Raw genomic sequence first — 15,916 nt, forward strand, 5'->3', positions numbered from 1 at the left:
TTCTTTTTTCCTATAAAAAGAAAACAAAAATATACTTCTATTATTATTATTTATGTACAGAATATATTATTTATTTATTTATTATAAATTTTAAATTATACTATTATTTATATTTTAAATTATACTAACGCAAAAATATTGAAATTCATCTTATTCTGTTTTTCTATTACTCATCTTTTTGTAAAATATAAATTATTAAAAAATAAACTAAATTTAAAATAGTAAAATTAAAAAAAAATTTAAATTACGCACAATATCTATCTATAAATTACACAATTCAAAAACTCCGAAAAATAGCTTAGCGATGTGATAAGTTATATTACAATAGACTCCCGCCAAAATTATGGCGTCATTGCATTATAGCGATAAAGATATATAACAGGAAGGAATTGACTCTCATAGTGATAGTGGAATTAACATAAAAACCACATTTGGCAATTTTGTTTGTATCAAATTTGATGACATTTTGGTGACAAGACTTGTATCATTATATTTATTTTGAAAATATAATAATTGATAAAGAAGTTTATATATATATATATATATATAATGTATATAATATACGAATAATTTACGAAATTTTTGTTTCAATTTTCTTTCAATTAAACTCGATTGATCACAATTTTATTTATATATATCATCTATATAACATTAAGATAAATACTTAATATTTAAATAAAAGTTTATTAGTTTATTTACTTAATAAATTATAAATAATGAAAAGTCAAAAAAGTGATACTTAACGAAATCTGAAAAAAAATGACAGATATTATTTTAGAAATTAAAAAGTTTATTTCTGAAAGTTGGACAAATATTTTTATGGAAGTATGTAATGCAATAGTTTATATAGATCATTGTGCAATTGAATGTTTACATTGGTATACAGCTGGTAAAAGCTATTTAACATTGAAAGATGCTGGAGCAGTTGCAGTTTATGAAATTGGCATGTATCATTTTCGAGTAAGTATATATATATATATATATATATATTTTATTCATATCTAACTATAAATTTAAAAATATATATAAATACATATAAATTTAAAAATAAAAAGAAAACATTATTGTATTTTTTTTATTTTTAGTATATTGAAGTGAAAGATGTTAAAAAAGCTGTTATTATATCAACATCTAGTGATCCAGCATTTTATCAGCGTACAATTAAAATGATTCTAACAAAGAATATATTCCAAAATTGTATTGTATATTGCAGTGTACCTTGTTGCACTGTCAATCATTTAGGAACATCATCTATCGAAGAAAAATTAAACTATAATAAATTAAAAAAGGATATTAAAATTTGGATGACTTCAAGAAATCTTTCTCAAGTTAGTTAATTAATCATTTATTTTTTTCAAATATACAAATTTTTTCCAAGTTTATATTTAGTTAAAACTAAATAAATTATTTTATAGGAACCTGTTATCAATATTATTTATGCACCAATTTTTATTGCTTTTTTAAATAAAAATTTGTTTGTAACACCTCCTTTTGGAGATTTGATGCCACCTTTGGACACAAATATTTTAAAAGATATGGTTATTAAATTAAATTTTTTAGCATATTCATTTTATAATCTATTTGATAATATAAAAGCTAGATTAGATATTTATTCAGTTGGAAAATTTAGTGATCATCTTGCAGAAAATTTGGAAAATTATATATCTAATATTAATCATCAAAATGTGAGTATAAGAGATAATAAGATAATAAAAATATGAATTTTAATATAATAATGAAAATAACTTTTTAATTCATTGTTATGTTTATAGCATTTGTCAGATTCTCCAGAAGTAGGTATCTCTCTTATTTTAATTGATAGAACATTGGATCTTTGTACACCTACTAGTAACAATACAGAATCTTTTCTCACAAAAATATTACGAACATTTCCTCATTTACCAAATCATGATAATGATGTAGCTATAAACATATCACCTATGTTTGGAAAAACAGTAAGTAAACCATACATGAATAATATTTATCTATATAACTATTGTTACTAATTTATTTATTTTATGTTTACTTTTCTATGGATTTTAAGAATATTTTAGAATCATGTGAAATACCTGGATGTTTAGCAAGCATAGAAAATATTATGATGGATCTTTTTATTTCACAAAAAGAAAAAAAATTGTTAGATACAGCTAATCAATTTTTAAATGATATAGCTCTAACAACAGATAGCTCTAAATTGAGAACACCATCAAGAGTTTCTGGTCATAGTTTAGAAAAATTTCTTAATAAAATTCAATCTACAAACAGTATTGCTTCTCTAGCAATTCACATAGAAAAACTTCAGGTGATTTATTTGATTTTTAATTTCTTTACATATTTAATATATTTTAGGAAGTTTTTTAATTTTTGAATGTAGTGTATTTTAGCAATAATTGAAGCATCTACATCACAAAAAGCTAGTCAGCTTGAATTACTTACTAGTTTAGAAAAATTAGCTTTACAAAATCTTTCAGTAAGTCGAGAATCCTCAAGCATACTTGTACAGGTAATCATTCTCTCAATTTTAATTTTTGTTCATATAGTGATATATATCTAAATCAAATAATTTTTTAGTTAAGTAATATTATACGTACACGAATTCATAGAGGACTTGATATTGATAATTTATTAGCGTTATTAATTTACATTTATGCTCTTGCGGGAACGCAGATACAATTTTCTGCACAACAAGAACATCAATTAGAAGAATCAATTGCGAATGCGATTTTTGAAGATCTACAAATTTTAAAAAAAAATCCATTGATTAATACAAAATCGGCGTATCAGCGTACTTTATTACTATTAGGTAGGTGTTTGATATTTGTTTTTTTTTAGATAATGTAATAAATTATTAATAACATTTGTGAATTTCCATATTATATAGGAGTGAATGATGTTACTGTAGCACAAGAAACATCATGTAGGATTGCAGCGCGTTTTATCAATATTCTTCGATTAGTCGCGGAACAACGTTTAATATTACAAGATTATAGGTAAAAACTTTTTTGTTTTTTAATTTTTATCTTTATATAGTTATAAATTATTCATTTTATTTTTTTTTTCTTAATCATTTTTTTCCAAAAATAATTTTATTTATAATCATTTATAGATTTTGTATGTTAAAACCAAGTTCTCAAGAAGTAATTCGACATATTAGTATTTTAGAACAAATTATTAAGGATATATTTGATGTAGATATAAATCGAGAATTACGGGATCTCCATAAAAAATCATCCTCATTTATTCAAGCCAGTTTTAAGTAAATATTATTTCTTTTTTTCTTAACATATTATATAATTAAAACTTTTAAAGTAAACAATAAATCTTTAAAACTTTCTTACAAATCTTTCTTGCATTGCAGTTTATTCTTAAAAGGTAAAACAAAACGTCATCCTCGAGATAATTCTTTTATTTTAATATACATTGTTGGAGGAATTACTGCAGAAGAAGCAAAAATAATTCAAGAAATAGTACAAGAAAAACATAGCAACAAAAAAACACCATATGTTATTCTAGCAGGATCTAGATTATTAAATCCTTTGGATATAGTAGAAAAAATATTTTTTTAATTATTTTTTTTTTTAAATTCGTAAATATAATAGAATTTATTTTCTTTCTCTATTTATCTTCCATTTTATACCATTAGATAATATAGAATAATGTATTTTTTTAATAATTTGCGATGTTTCTAATGTACATATAAAATTTTTTGAATTACTTATTCTAGATAAATATATTTTGTAATCTATGTTATTTGTTAATTTATTTCTTTTCTTAGATATTTTTTCACTCAATTTAGTATATATTGTTGCAATATTAAATTGAATTGTATGTACTTTAATAACTTTTAATAAATTTTTTATATAAGTATCAATTGTAATAATATTGTCTTCGCAATCTTGCCAATAATATGCTGTTATACTATCAATAGCTAAAAGTGCAATTTTGGTATTATCAAGAAATATGTCATCTAGTGTACGTAATGTTAGAGAAAATTGTTCACTGTTATAACAATTGATAATATGCAAGTTGTGTAAAGAATTTTTAATAATAGTTGTTTTATCAAAATCTATTTCCATTGCTTTAGATACAAATGACATAGCATCATTTATAATACCACTCATTAATTCAATTAATTTTGAAATTTGAAAATGATGATCAGTATTTATCAAAATAGCTGAAGCATTACATCCTTTAATCTGATAATAATTTGGTAAAATACACTTTGCAAGTATTTGAGATAAAAGAAGACTTTTTCCAGATGATTGTTCTCCATTAATTTCTATAATATCTGTATTTCGAGGACCCTCGAGAAATAATATATCTTCAATTCCACATAAACTTGGTTTATTATTTAATCTTGCGAGCAATTCTGCTCCAGATTCTATTTGAGATCGCATAGATTTTTTTTATATTTTCATTTGTTTTTATATTTCATTAATTTTCATTAAATCACTATTTAGATTTTTTTTTATTTTTCGTAATAAGCATAAATATTATATATGTAGATATATATATTGGATATCAATATAGTTGGTATAATGAATTATATAAATTAGAAATGCCTAAAAAAGTTAATATTTTTCTCGTAAGACTAAAGCCCGTATCACAATCTTTTAGTTAATAGGATAGACACGAATTATAATTGTAACTAATGTCACACGATGGCAGTGTATGCTATATTCTGCGTTTATATTTCGTAAACTTAATATAGAACATCGAATGTTATAAAAGTAACAATCTTATTGTTTTTTATTTTTGTCATATGTGTACGTATACATGTGTGTGGATGTTATAAAGCTTTCCATGAATGAAAAAATGTTTTATTTATGAAGATATAAATAAAAAACATTCAAAAATTAAAAACAAAATTATATAGAAAAATAACCAAGAAATTGAAATTCAAAAATTTTATAAATAATAGATAAGTTCTACTATTCAACACTTGATAAAGTAATGGTTAATAAAAAATTATTTCTTAATCACATATGTATTAGTAATTCTAAGAAAATGTAAAGGTGTCCTTAGTAAGTTTTGGTTATATTATGAATTTAAAATACAATTTGTTATAATCATTTTAAATAGAATTTGAAAAAATTTATTTTTCCAAATACGAAGAAATATTTTCTTTTAAATTTTTATTTAAATTTTTATTTAAATTATTTAAATTTTTATTTAAATTAAATAATATATATGTTGAAAATTATTAAAATTTTTTTATTCATTATAATTTTTGTTTAGGTATATGATTTAATTTCTATCTTAAGTCAATATATTTGTTGAAACTTTTCTGAAAATGGTGCCACTTGGACCATCACCAGGGCATCAAACATCTGTTAATAACACTGCAACTGCTCCAACCACTGGTACTAAAAGCAGTTCAACATTAGTAAGTTAATTTTATATTTTAATATTTTTGACTTTTTTTTATTATTTTCTTTTTTTTTTCTCTCATTTTATTTTTGAATAATCTCAAAAATCTGTTTTCTGATTTTTGCAGAAACCAAATTATACATTAAAGTATACATTAGCAGGACATACTAAAGCAGTTTCTTCTGTAAAGTTCAGTCCTAATGGAGAATGGCTTGCTAGTTCTTGTAAATATAAATATACATTTTAAAAACAATGTAACATCAAATCAAATATTTAATTTATCATTAATTTAAGTAATAAGTATTGATTTTATAATTATTATGTTTATTTGAATTTAATTTCTTATTTGTAGCTGCAGATAAATTAATTAAAATATGGGGATCCTATGATGGGAAATTTGAGAAAACTATATCTGGCCATAAGCTTGGTATTTCAGATGTTGCATGGTCTAGTGATAGTAGATTGTTAGTATCTGCTTCTGACGATAAAACTTTAAAAATATGGGAATTAAGTTCTGTAAGTTTAAATATAAAAAAATATTTGAAAATATTCATATTTAAATTTAATTTTATATTAATATACAATAAAGTATTTTATTATAGATAAATGAAATAAAATTAAATTATAATAAATTTATATACAATTCTTTTTATTTTGTAGGGAAAGTGTTTAAAAACTTTAAAAGGTCATAGTAATTATGTCTTCTGTTGCAATTTTAATCCACAATCAAATCTAATAGTTTCTGGTTCTGTAAGTATAAAATTTAAAATTTAATATAAAAATTTAATATCCAGATCTGAATAATATACATAAGATAGAAAAAAATATATATATATTTTATATATATTTTATATTTATTTTGAAATATATATTATATTTCAAAATAATAAATTAAACTTAATATAAAAATAAAAATAATTTAAAAAAAAATTAAAATTACAAAAGAAGCAACAATTAATTTAGTAATAAATATTTTTACAAATGTTTTTGTAAAATATAACTTATGTATAACTTATAAATAAAGTAATACATAAATAAATAATTGTATACATAATTGTATACATGAATAATATTAACTCAATGAATATTATTAAAATACATTTTAGTTTGATGAAAGTGTTCGAATATGGGATGTTAGAACTGGAAAATGTCTAAAAACATTACCTGCTCATTCAGATCCTGTAAGTGCAGTTCATTTTAATAGGGATGGATCATTAATTGTATCTAGTAGTTATGATGGATTATGGTAAGTGATATATTCTATTTTATATAAATTCTTAAAAAATATGAAAATGTTATTAATAATTCAATTACTTTAGTCGAATTTGGGATACAGCATCTGGCCAATGCTTAAAGACTTTAATCGACGATGATAATCCTCCTGTATCTTTTGTAAAATTTTCACCAAATGGAAAATATATTTTAGCAGCAACATTGGACAATACATTAAAGCTTTGGGATTATAGTAAAGGAAAATGTTTGAAAACATATACAGGTCATAAAAATGAAAAATATTGTATTTTTGCAAATTTCTCAGTTACAGGAGGAAAAGTAAGTTATATTGCAAATTTTATGTGGAATATGTTTAGATATAATTATATAAATTATATCATTATTGAATTGAATTATGTTTGTTTATCAGTGGATTGTTTCGGGTTCAGAAGACAATATGGTATATATTTGGAATTTGCAGACTAAGGAAATTGTACAAAAACTGCAAGGTCATACAGGTATAATAAATAAATTATATATTTTATTATGAAATATCATATTTTAATTGATTTCTTTATTGATTTGTAGATGTTGTATTATGTACGACGTGTCATCCAACCGATAACATTATAGCTTCAGCCGCCCTTGAAAATGATAAAACTATCAAATTATGGAAAAGTGATACATAGAATATATATTATGTTATTCATAATATCATTAAAAATCCTACAAAAAGCTTGTATCTGTTAAAAACGTCCTATTCGCTCTCTTTTTTATTTTTAAAATTTTTATATTTGCTCATGTTTCGATATTAATTTCATGAATTTTAATACTTTGAAGTTTATTATTTTAACATATAACTCATAATTTTGGGTAATTTTAAAAAATATAATTTTGATTTATTTAATTCAAAAATAATATATTTATAATCAAAAAATAAAAAATTACACATTATGTTAATTTTATGAATCCTTTTAGACTAATATAAATGAATAAATCTAATTATTCCTATTGATTTTGAATAAACCGAAAGATAAATAATTTTTTAACAATTTTTTCTTATAATTTCTGTATTTATTGTATAATCAATTACTTTAAATTTGTCATTATGTAATTTACTTGTAAAATGGATATATTTTTTTGTCTATAATGAAAGAATAAAATAATATGTATAATATACAAAAAAAAGAAAAGTAGATAAAATGAATCCTTGTAATATAAATTTATATATAAAAAAAGTAAAAAAAAAGTACGTTAATATATTCGTATTTAAAATAAAATATTTATGCTTCCTTATTTGCAAATCAGAATATAGCATAAATAAATATTATTGGATTGAAATATTAAATTATAATACGATATTTCGTATTTTATTAAAGCACATATTTTTTTTTTAACGTACAATTATAGAATTGTATAACACGCAATACACTGATTTGATTTTCTCTATCGAAAAAGCAAAAAATAACTCGCAATTTACAGAGCGAGTATATTATTTCCATTTATAGTGATAGAGATAAAGAAAAAAAAGAAACTTTATAAAACACATGAAAAAGCAATTAATTTTTATGTTGTATGTATATGTATGCATGTATGAAATAAAGAAAATAAAGTGGACGAAACTTGAAAATTCGGAGAAAATTATTATATTTATATGTAAAAGAGTGCATTTTCTTCAGCAGTATTCGTCTTATTTTTTTTAACCGAGTCTTCGCAAAATGTCACTTATATATGTAGGATCCGTTATTTCGTCCAATAAACCTAAAAAATAACAAAAATTATTGCAAAATATCGTTGTAAATAAAATCGATAAATGTGCATTAAATTTAGTAGAAACTTTTTTAAAAAAAATCTATTTGAAGAAATTTTTATAAATCAAAAAACGAACAAAAAATTTTTTTCTTAAAAACTATAGCATATTCTACTTTCATTATTCATACTATTTTTTTTTTTTACTTACCGACAACATCACAAAATTCTTCGAAAGATGTACAGGGTAACAATTCATCACGATATGTAGCTAATACATGTTCCGAGGCTTTTAACATAGCTTCATCATTATGCCTGATATATTCAGCCAAAACTGATGGCCATTGATTATCAGACAATATGTTAACTTTCTATGAAAAAACAAGAGAAAAAAATAAAATTAAATAAAAGGTTACTTAGATTGAATTGTATATTGTATATATAATAAGTAATAACAAGAAATATACCTTGAAGAAATGAGTATAAATACAATCGACTAGTCCAAAAAAGATTAAGGCGTTTTTATATACAGCGTAATGCTTAATAGTAACATCGACAATAGTTTTTGTCGGACCCGATGGCGAAACATATCGTTGATGAGCAAGAACAATTAATTTATTTAGATGAATTATTCTATATGTTTTCCAACGAGCCGGTGAATGAAGCAAGAGAGACATGGTGCACTGATAAAATGGTCCTTCCGCTTCGTAACAACTATCGAGCCAACTAGAACCTGGTGGCGTTTCCAAATATCCAATTAATGTTTTATCTGCTCGAGTGTCTGCTAGTGTGCTACAAAAAAATTATATATATATATGTCATATAATTATAATATATAAATAATTTATACAACAATATTATATATATGTATATGTATTATAATATATATTATATTGTTATATTATATACTTATTATATTATATACTATAACAACATACTATTTATCTTGTTAGAATTTATATAGTTTGAAAATTTAAATATTAAATAAAATAGATATAAACATATGAAGAAAAATAGGATAGAAAAATTTCTTATTTAACATACGTATTGATTACATAAAGTGCAGTATGAATTAAATAAGGGATCAAGTGCATATTTGATTGTGGACCTCCTCCTCCACTATCTTCATGAAAACTTTTTTCTTGAGCAAATCGCAACAATAACAATTTCAAATCATGAACGGTTGATGGATAAGATATGTCACGATGACTCGTACACTCTTGCAAATAAGTATTATGCCTTGCTAAACAACTAGCAAAAGCAGATTCTAAAACTTGAGGACCCCATAATGGTAAGAGTCCATTACATTTAGTATTTGCATTTTGCAATGCTGCACTTTCCCATTCATCTCTGCCGCGTGCCAGTCTTACTGCAGACATATGACAATCTACATGAACAACATTGAAATGTGTAACAGTGGTATATCCTACTGTTTTTCTTTGTTTTGTTTCAAATTCTTCAACATTGCAACGTTTTGAAAATGTATAAATGGCCAAAACCTAAATACAAGAATAGAGACAAAAAAATATGTAATGTTTGCAAAAATAAAAAAGATTTAGGAAAAAAAATTCTTACCATATTTGGTTTAAATTTGTATCCCTCGCGACAAATAACGCAAACTAATCCTGTTTCATCACCTAAATCTTCCATTTGTTGAAGAATTGCTCCACTAGCTACTACTTGACCTTTATCATTTGTTTGCATGCCTAATGCACCTAACTGTCTTTCTCGCATAGCCATTGCCAAACGTTTTTTTTCGCTACGTGTATGTTGTCGAGCTTTTTCTATTAATTCAGCAACGCGTTTATTTGTACATAATGCTTCCAATAAATTTTCTGCTAGAGATCCAACATGCTCATCAGAAGATACTTGTTCTAATCTATGTATTATACTGATTGTAAATTGTGATACCGCTAACTGTGTTGGTTCATGATCTGTTGCTAGGCCAGTTAAGAATCGTAAAATATATTTGAGCGCAGGTTTAGAAATATAGTCTTTTAATTCATCACTATCCGTTCGTAATAGTGTAGGCTTAAGACAAGGAGCACGCACAGTTATATATTCGAAAGCATCTTTTACGATCCCCATACTTATAATGTAATCTTTGAGAGTGTTTCCAATAGCATTGCGCTCAATGGCTTGAGTGAGAATACAAAATAGTTCAAGTTTTTGTTCATCTTCTGCTGTATGTTCATGATCAAATTCGTAAAAGTTTAATACAGGTTTAAAATAATCACAAAGGAGAGCCATTTTTTCACGATTGCCATATGTAAGAGCGGCTAATACACGTGCGAGTTGTGGCAATATATTACTTTGTCTGACTGCAGTTGACTGAGCACAAGAAAGGAGCGCCTTTATATGCTCTGGTCCACTTGATGTATGTGAAAAAGCTTCGAGTGTAGATAAGGATGCATGCGTTAAAATCGTTTCCATAATCTCTAATAATTGTTCTGTAATTTTCGCTTGCCAATTTTCTGATTCAGTTGCAAGACAACGTTGAAGAACGTCGAGGAATACTGTTACTGCTCCCAATTTACTTAGAACTTCTTGATTCTTTTTCACTTTTACCGAAAGTCGAAATAATTTAAGAAGAACTTGAAGCAGTGGTCGAGCTCGATTTACATTTTGTATAGCCGCTAATCTATTTACCATTACTTGAAGACCACCACAATCTGCTAAAACATTTGCCATTTTATACACTTCTTCATTGTTTACTTCTTGTTCGCTGTTTGCATTTAAACTTTCAACAAATTCTTCAGTTGCATCTCCAAGTAATCCTCGCATTCGATATACAACGCGCATAGCGTCACATTCCCCACCTTCTGGTACCCAAATTTTCTTATATACTTCTTTTACAGGCAAATCCAAACTAATAATTTTATTATTAACTAAAAGTTCCATTCCGTTATCATCTTCCAATAAAGCAATTAATTCACAATCTAGACAAATCTTATTTTTCACGTCTCGCATAAGGGGTCCTAAGCCAGGTTCTAAGCTACTATAAGGATTTCCCAACATTCTACCTTGGAGAAAATCTTCTTGTTGTGAATCTTTCTCAAGAGTTAAATAAAACTCTCCTACATCGTTTTCTTCCGGATAAATAATCGAACAAAGTCTTTCAAAAATGAACACTGGTGTACAGACATCTTCGATGCTACATTTTTGTACTGTTTCCACACAAATTGCCATAAAAGCCTTAGTTTCTTCTTCAGTGCCTGTAGTCATTTCTTCAAGAAGTTCCAATAATTTTTTTTGCGTATCATCGATTAATCTTGTTCGTTGGACGACTAATCTTCTTAGAGATAAATAACCATTAAGTACAGCACCTACCAATCGACTTTTATATTGCTGTTTGATATTTTCTTGTTCGAGAAACGTTGCTATTAATTCAGTTAACATTTTCAAAGAATAACCTTGTGCCAAATCACTGGTCAATGTGGTTTCTTCCAGCCGATGAAGTTCTTCAATTTCTCTTGTTAGAAGATCTGCAAGTAAAGTCATAACACCTCGTACTGCTAAAAATTGTTTCCAAGGCGGCTGTCTGATTAAGCTTTGATATAATGTCAAAAATTCTGTACTACTTTCACCAGCCATACGTAATTCTTCTAAATAACAAGTAAGTAATACAAGTACTTCTTTTTTTCGTTCAGTACCTTGACACAGACTTTCTATCATATTACAAGCAACTTGTCGTGCTAATCGTGAACTTGGATTAAACAGAACTTCCTTCAACCAAGCTCCATCAGCCAATTTTAATGGTTGAACACCATGCTGTCTTAAGCACCGGTTATGCCATCTATGTCCATATTTTTCCATTAAATAAAGTGCTCGAGTTTCTTCCTTCTTCATTGGTTTGCCTGAAGATTGTTCTATTTTTCTAGTAGGCATACGGCGAATCCATTCGGAATACGAATGTTTTGAATCACCATTCAACCATTTATTTACATCAATAGTAATATTTTCAATAGGTTGAATAGTTGCCAATGATTCAATATTTTTTTCTTTAGTTTTCTTTGAGATTGGTTGCTCTGGTTTCACGAGACCTTGCAATATTTTTAAACACGGTAAAATGATACTTTCCATGACAACAGGACTCTTTGATTCTTTACACGCCATCAAGAATAATTGCATGACACAACGTAATTTTTGTTCCCAGCAAGTGTCCTCTTTTTGAATCAAAGCTGCCAATAACGCCATTTCGTGACGTACTGCTAATGATAAATCTGATGTAACAACGCGACCACGAAGTGTCAAAGTGATTCGACAAGTTAATAAAGAACAAAGCTCTTTAGTAGACTGAGCATTGTCTCTAGTAACGAGACATAACAATTGTCGTACTTCTTCCTGCATTTGTACAGTACCTTTACGTAAGTTATGCTCCACTAATTCCTGGATTAATCCTTGTTTACACAAAACTTCTTTAGCTACTTGATTAGTAGCAAGAGCACGTAATAAGGTTAAGCAATGTTCCGTAGCTGCGGTTGCACATCCGTAACAACGACCTACTGTTTGCGGATTCACGCACCCGACAATAGATTGTGAATGAGGTCTTGTCACTGTCGACATTGATTGAGGAACATTTACCATTGCTTCTTCTTTATTAGTAGCAACTGTATCATTGCTTGATGAACAACTGGCAATAATTTGTCCTCTCTGTTGACGATCGTACGCTACAAGTTCTCGTCGACAAGCCAAAACTCTTTGTATAATTTTACTTAATTCTTCAAAAGAAGTTTTACATTCACCACAGTATCTTTGAGCAAGTAATTGTATAGCTCTATTTACTTGAGTACTTCCACTTGATACTTGAATAGCAGCTGCTGCTGCTGCACCATCTTCTACCAAACCACGATCCAATCGATGTTCTGATATTTTAATCAATAACATTTCTAACGTTGGCTTATTCGAAATTAGAGTTTTATATACTCTATCAGCTTTTTCGAGTAAAGTATTAATCGTCGCTACTGTCTTTTTTCGATCATCATCACTCTCAATAGGATCAACTGCACAACATGGTCTACCAGTAAGCGTATAATCAAACTTGGCATATTTGCAAAAACCACAAGCATGACAAAGGAATGGATCTTTCTCGTCATAATTGATTGCTCTACATTTGTGACATTGAAATACATTTTCCCCGCAATTCCCACAAACGCCAGGATTTGCAGGTACATTCGCAGAACATCGTGGACATTGTAAAGTTTCAGAAGAAGCTTGTATATCTTCATAAAAATCTGCATATTCAATCATCAAATTGCACGCGACAATTGGTAATGGAAATTCCATTTTGATTTCTGTTTGTCCTTGAGCTAGTGTAATCTTTTTAGCTTTATGCCACATAGCCGGTTTATTTTTTAATTCAACTACTGCTTGAACCGATCGATTGTTATAATAAATGTTAATCGAACGTACCATTTTTGTTCTTTTTAAATCACCTATGCGAAGAATAATACGACTAATCGTATAACTACCGATCAATTTTACAATTTGCGTGGTTGTTGTGAATTTTGAATCAACTTTAATTGAGGAAAGTTTAATTGTCGACATTGAAACTTCAGGATTATTGCATACTAAGCAAGGTTCACTTTCCAAATAATATCCATCCAATTCAACGAACTGAGCAAGATTTGCATACAGATTTGCATTTGGATGACGTGCAAGTAATTGATTTTGCGCGCGTAACACTGCAACTGCTTGTTCCATATAGTTGTGCATTTTTTTACTTGCATGTTGAGTTTTTAGAGAAAAGTAACCAAGCAAGTCAACAAATTGTGCCGCTTTTCGACCATAAGCTGGCAGCAAAGGCCATAACTGCCACAATAAGTCTAATAGAACTTCTTGATCTGCCGAACTACAATTTCTATATAGTAAAAAAAAATTAAAATGTTTAATTTGTACAAACGCTAGGAAAATTAAATAAAAAAAAAGAGAAAAAAATATATAAATTTACTTACTTATAAATAGCCAATATCAAGGAATGTGCTTGCCAACGAACATTCGTATTATTTGTCTCAAGTAAAAAAGTTTGAATGAATTTCATCAATAGGCTTGGAGAGACTTGTTTTTGAATTTGTTCAACTAAAGCTAAACATTGAGCTTCCTCAAATTTAGCTTCTGTGTCTGAATCTTCAGATTTTTCACGTTCTCGCTTCTCTTTCGTTGTTATAGTTCCAGACTTCGGTTCCTATCGAAGTAAAATAATAATTCAAATTTTCTCAAATCTTTTTCTTTTCTTTCCTATCACTTTTTCTCTTAGTATATATCGTATGTGCATATTTTTCTAAAAAAAAAGATAAAAGATAGTTTTACTTACTTTTGTTTTAATATCTTTCATTTCTTTTGATTTACTGTTCGAACATATAGCACATTGTAGAAGTTGCAACACTGTAGGACTAACACCTTCGTCTAAAAGTGTTGATATAGTAAACAAATAAGATAATACTGTATTCTGTTTTAAACAGAATCGTTGCCAATTTCCTGTACGACTTGTAGCTATCTCAACACAACATTTCAAGTGTTCAATTAAATCTACTAATGAATCATATGGTAAATTAATAGAATGAGAATGAGTTTGAAGAGGATCAAATCCACCAGCGGTACAGCATTGTTGTACTGACTATAAAAAAAATCAAGTATAATGTAATGCTTACTAATAAAAATACAATATAATAAAAATACAATAAAGATTATAAAAATTAATTTACCTGAATATGTGAAATTAAAGCATGCAAATCACGAAGTTGTCTATATTTTTCTTTATTACCACAGATAAAAAGCAATAATTTGCGTACTTGTCTTCTAACAAGTGGTGCTTGATAAGACATCATATATTCGCAAAGATAAAAATACCAAGGTTGTTCAAAAGCTGTCTGTGCCGAATTACTTTCAGCATATTTATATACTTGATAGGGTAATCGTAGTACCATTTCTGTTAATAATTGCGGATAAGGTTCAAATATATCACTGGGATGCCCTTTTACATGCTGTCGCAAAAAGAGTGGTGACATGTCTGGTAAAGAGGCTGTAAGATGTTCTTTAAGTAATTGACCTCCAAGAATAGTATCAGTTTCTTCGGTTGATGTTCTAAAAAAAAATATATTAATCAATACATATTAGACGAATCATCATTACATGCATATATATATCCAATAAAAAAACTTACGTTTTCCAATATTCTAACAATGCTTTTAATAAAGTCGAACAATAATCAATTACTCCAGCTTTATTGAGTATTGTAGCTGCCATTTGAGAAATAAAATTCGAATTTTCTGATTGTGTTTTAGCAGTATGTTTTGAGCGAGACATTAAAACACCTATTAGTATTAAACAAAAATTTAAAATATAATCAAAAATAAATAGCTTATTATTCATCATAATAAATTTATAATTAAATAATAATAACTCACTTAATAATCGCATAATAACTAAATGAACTTCTCGTTTGTTATTACGTTGCCATATGTTAGTTGTATCCGGTTTATCCATTTCTAACTCGGTTACCAATATTCGAAGTAATCGTTCAACACAAGTTTTATCTTTCTCTTCTTGTCCATCTAAATCAGCTGTTAATATTAATAATACCTGA

General features: G+C 26.8%; 4 protein-coding genes across 12 annotated transcripts in view; 2 read left to right on the forward strand and 2 right to left on the reverse strand.

Moving 5' to 3' along the window:
• The first annotated feature begins 356 nt into the window (after window positions 1-356).
• LOC108003775 (sec1 family domain-containing protein 2) lies at window positions 357-3,745 on the forward strand. 3 transcript variants are annotated; one of them, XM_017066263.3, is made up of 10 exons: window positions 357-960; window positions 1,086-1,328; window positions 1,416-1,685; window positions 1,773-1,955; window positions 2,045-2,302; window positions 2,375-2,503; window positions 2,572-2,803; window positions 2,882-2,990; window positions 3,107-3,256; window positions 3,359-3,745. In XM_017066263.3, exons 1-10 carry the CDS (start codon window positions 760-762, stop codon window positions 3,564-3,566), a joined length of 1,983 nt encoding a protein of 660 aa, XP_016921752.2. In that variant the 5' UTR covers window positions 357-759; the 3' UTR covers window positions 3,567-3,745. The 3 variants fall into 3 exon arrangements, with proteins under 3 accessions (XP_016921752.2, XP_016921753.2, XP_061935981.1); XM_017066264.3 differs by having other exon boundaries at window positions 2,668-2,803; XM_062079997.1 differs by lacking the exon at window positions 3,107-3,256.
• On the reverse strand, window positions 3,217-4,397 carry LOC108003752 (uncharacterized). The gene has a single exon (XM_028669679.2). The coding sequence runs from the start codon at window positions 4,395-4,397 to the stop codon at window positions 3,603-3,605; it is 795 nt and encodes a 264-aa protein (XP_028525480.2). The 3' UTR covers window positions 3,217-3,602.
• Window positions 4,398-4,677: 280 nt separating this feature from the next.
• Window positions 4,678-7,317, forward strand: LOC108003776 (protein will die slowly). Of its 2 annotated transcripts, none has more exons than XM_017066265.3 (9): window positions 4,678-5,024; window positions 5,239-5,386; window positions 5,498-5,594; window positions 5,723-5,886; window positions 6,031-6,120; window positions 6,477-6,616; window positions 6,690-6,921; window positions 7,013-7,100; window positions 7,171-7,317. In XM_017066265.3, the coding sequence occupies exons 2-9, from the start codon at window positions 5,294-5,296 to the stop codon at window positions 7,269-7,271; spliced, it is 1,005 nt and encodes a 334-aa protein (XP_016921754.1). In that variant the 5' UTR covers window positions 4,678-5,024; window positions 5,239-5,293; the 3' UTR covers window positions 7,272-7,317. The 2 variants fall into 2 exon arrangements, with proteins under 2 accessions (XP_016921754.1, XP_016921755.1); XM_017066266.3 differs by having other exon boundaries at window positions 4,682-4,956.
• A 608-nt stretch (window positions 7,318-7,925) lies between these two features.
• The window catches only part of LOC108003763 (protein purity of essence), a 32,103-nt gene continuing 24,112 nt past the window's right edge, over window positions 7,926-15,916 (reverse strand). For all 6 annotated transcript variants that reach the window (XM_062079994.1, XM_062079992.1, XM_062079996.1 and 3 more), the window contains 10 exons: window positions 15,738-15,912; window positions 15,494-15,644; window positions 15,036-15,414; window positions 14,645-14,947; window positions 14,286-14,515; window positions 9,907-14,191; window positions 9,376-9,830; window positions 8,799-9,123; window positions 8,543-8,702; window positions 7,926-8,343 (listed from right to left, as the gene is read on the reverse strand). In XM_062079994.1, coding sequence (XP_061935978.1) covers window positions 8,282-8,343; window positions 8,543-8,702; window positions 8,799-9,123; window positions 9,376-9,830; window positions 9,907-14,191; window positions 14,286-14,515; window positions 14,645-14,947; window positions 15,036-15,414; window positions 15,494-15,644; window positions 15,738-15,912 — 6,525 coding nt within the window. In that variant the 3' untranslated portion in view covers window positions 7,926-8,281. The remainder of the gene's footprint in view (window positions 8,344-8,542; window positions 8,703-8,798; window positions 9,124-9,375; window positions 9,831-9,906; window positions 14,192-14,285; window positions 14,516-14,644; window positions 14,948-15,035; window positions 15,415-15,493; window positions 15,645-15,737; window positions 15,913-15,916) is intronic.

The sequence above is a fragment of the Apis cerana genome, linkage group LG10 (genome assembly GCF_029169275.1).
Source record: "Apis cerana isolate GH-2021 linkage group LG10, AcerK_1.0, whole genome shotgun sequence".
Taxonomy (NCBI): Eukaryota; Metazoa; Arthropoda; class Insecta; order Hymenoptera; family Apidae; genus Apis; species Apis cerana.

Coding starts and splice junctions, on each gene's coding strand:
- LOC108003752 (XM_028669679.2), bottom strand. CDS start 4,397: ATGCGATCTCAAATAGAATCTGGAGCAGAATTGCTCGCAAGATTAAAT.
- LOC108003776 (XM_017066265.3), top strand. CDS start 5,294: ATGGTGCCACTTGGACCATCACCAGGGCATCAAACATCTGTTAATAAC. Junction 5,387..5,497: donor CTAAAAGCAGTTCAACATTA/GTAAGTTAATTT, acceptor TGATTTTTGCAG/AAACCAAATTATACATTAAA. Junction 5,595..5,722: donor AGAATGGCTTGCTAGTTCTT/GTAAATATAAAT, acceptor TCTTATTTGTAG/CTGCAGATAAATTAATTAAA.
- LOC108003775 (XM_017066263.3), top strand. CDS start 760: ATGACAGATATTATTTTAGAAATTAAAAAGTTTATTTCTGAAAGTTGG. Junction 1,329..1,415: donor CTTCAAGAAATCTTTCTCAA/GTTAGTTAATTA, acceptor ATTATTTTATAG/GAACCTGTTATCAATATTAT. Junction 2,303..2,374: donor TTCACATAGAAAAACTTCAG/GTGATTTATTTG, acceptor TTTTGAATGTAG/TGTATTTTAGCAATAATTGA.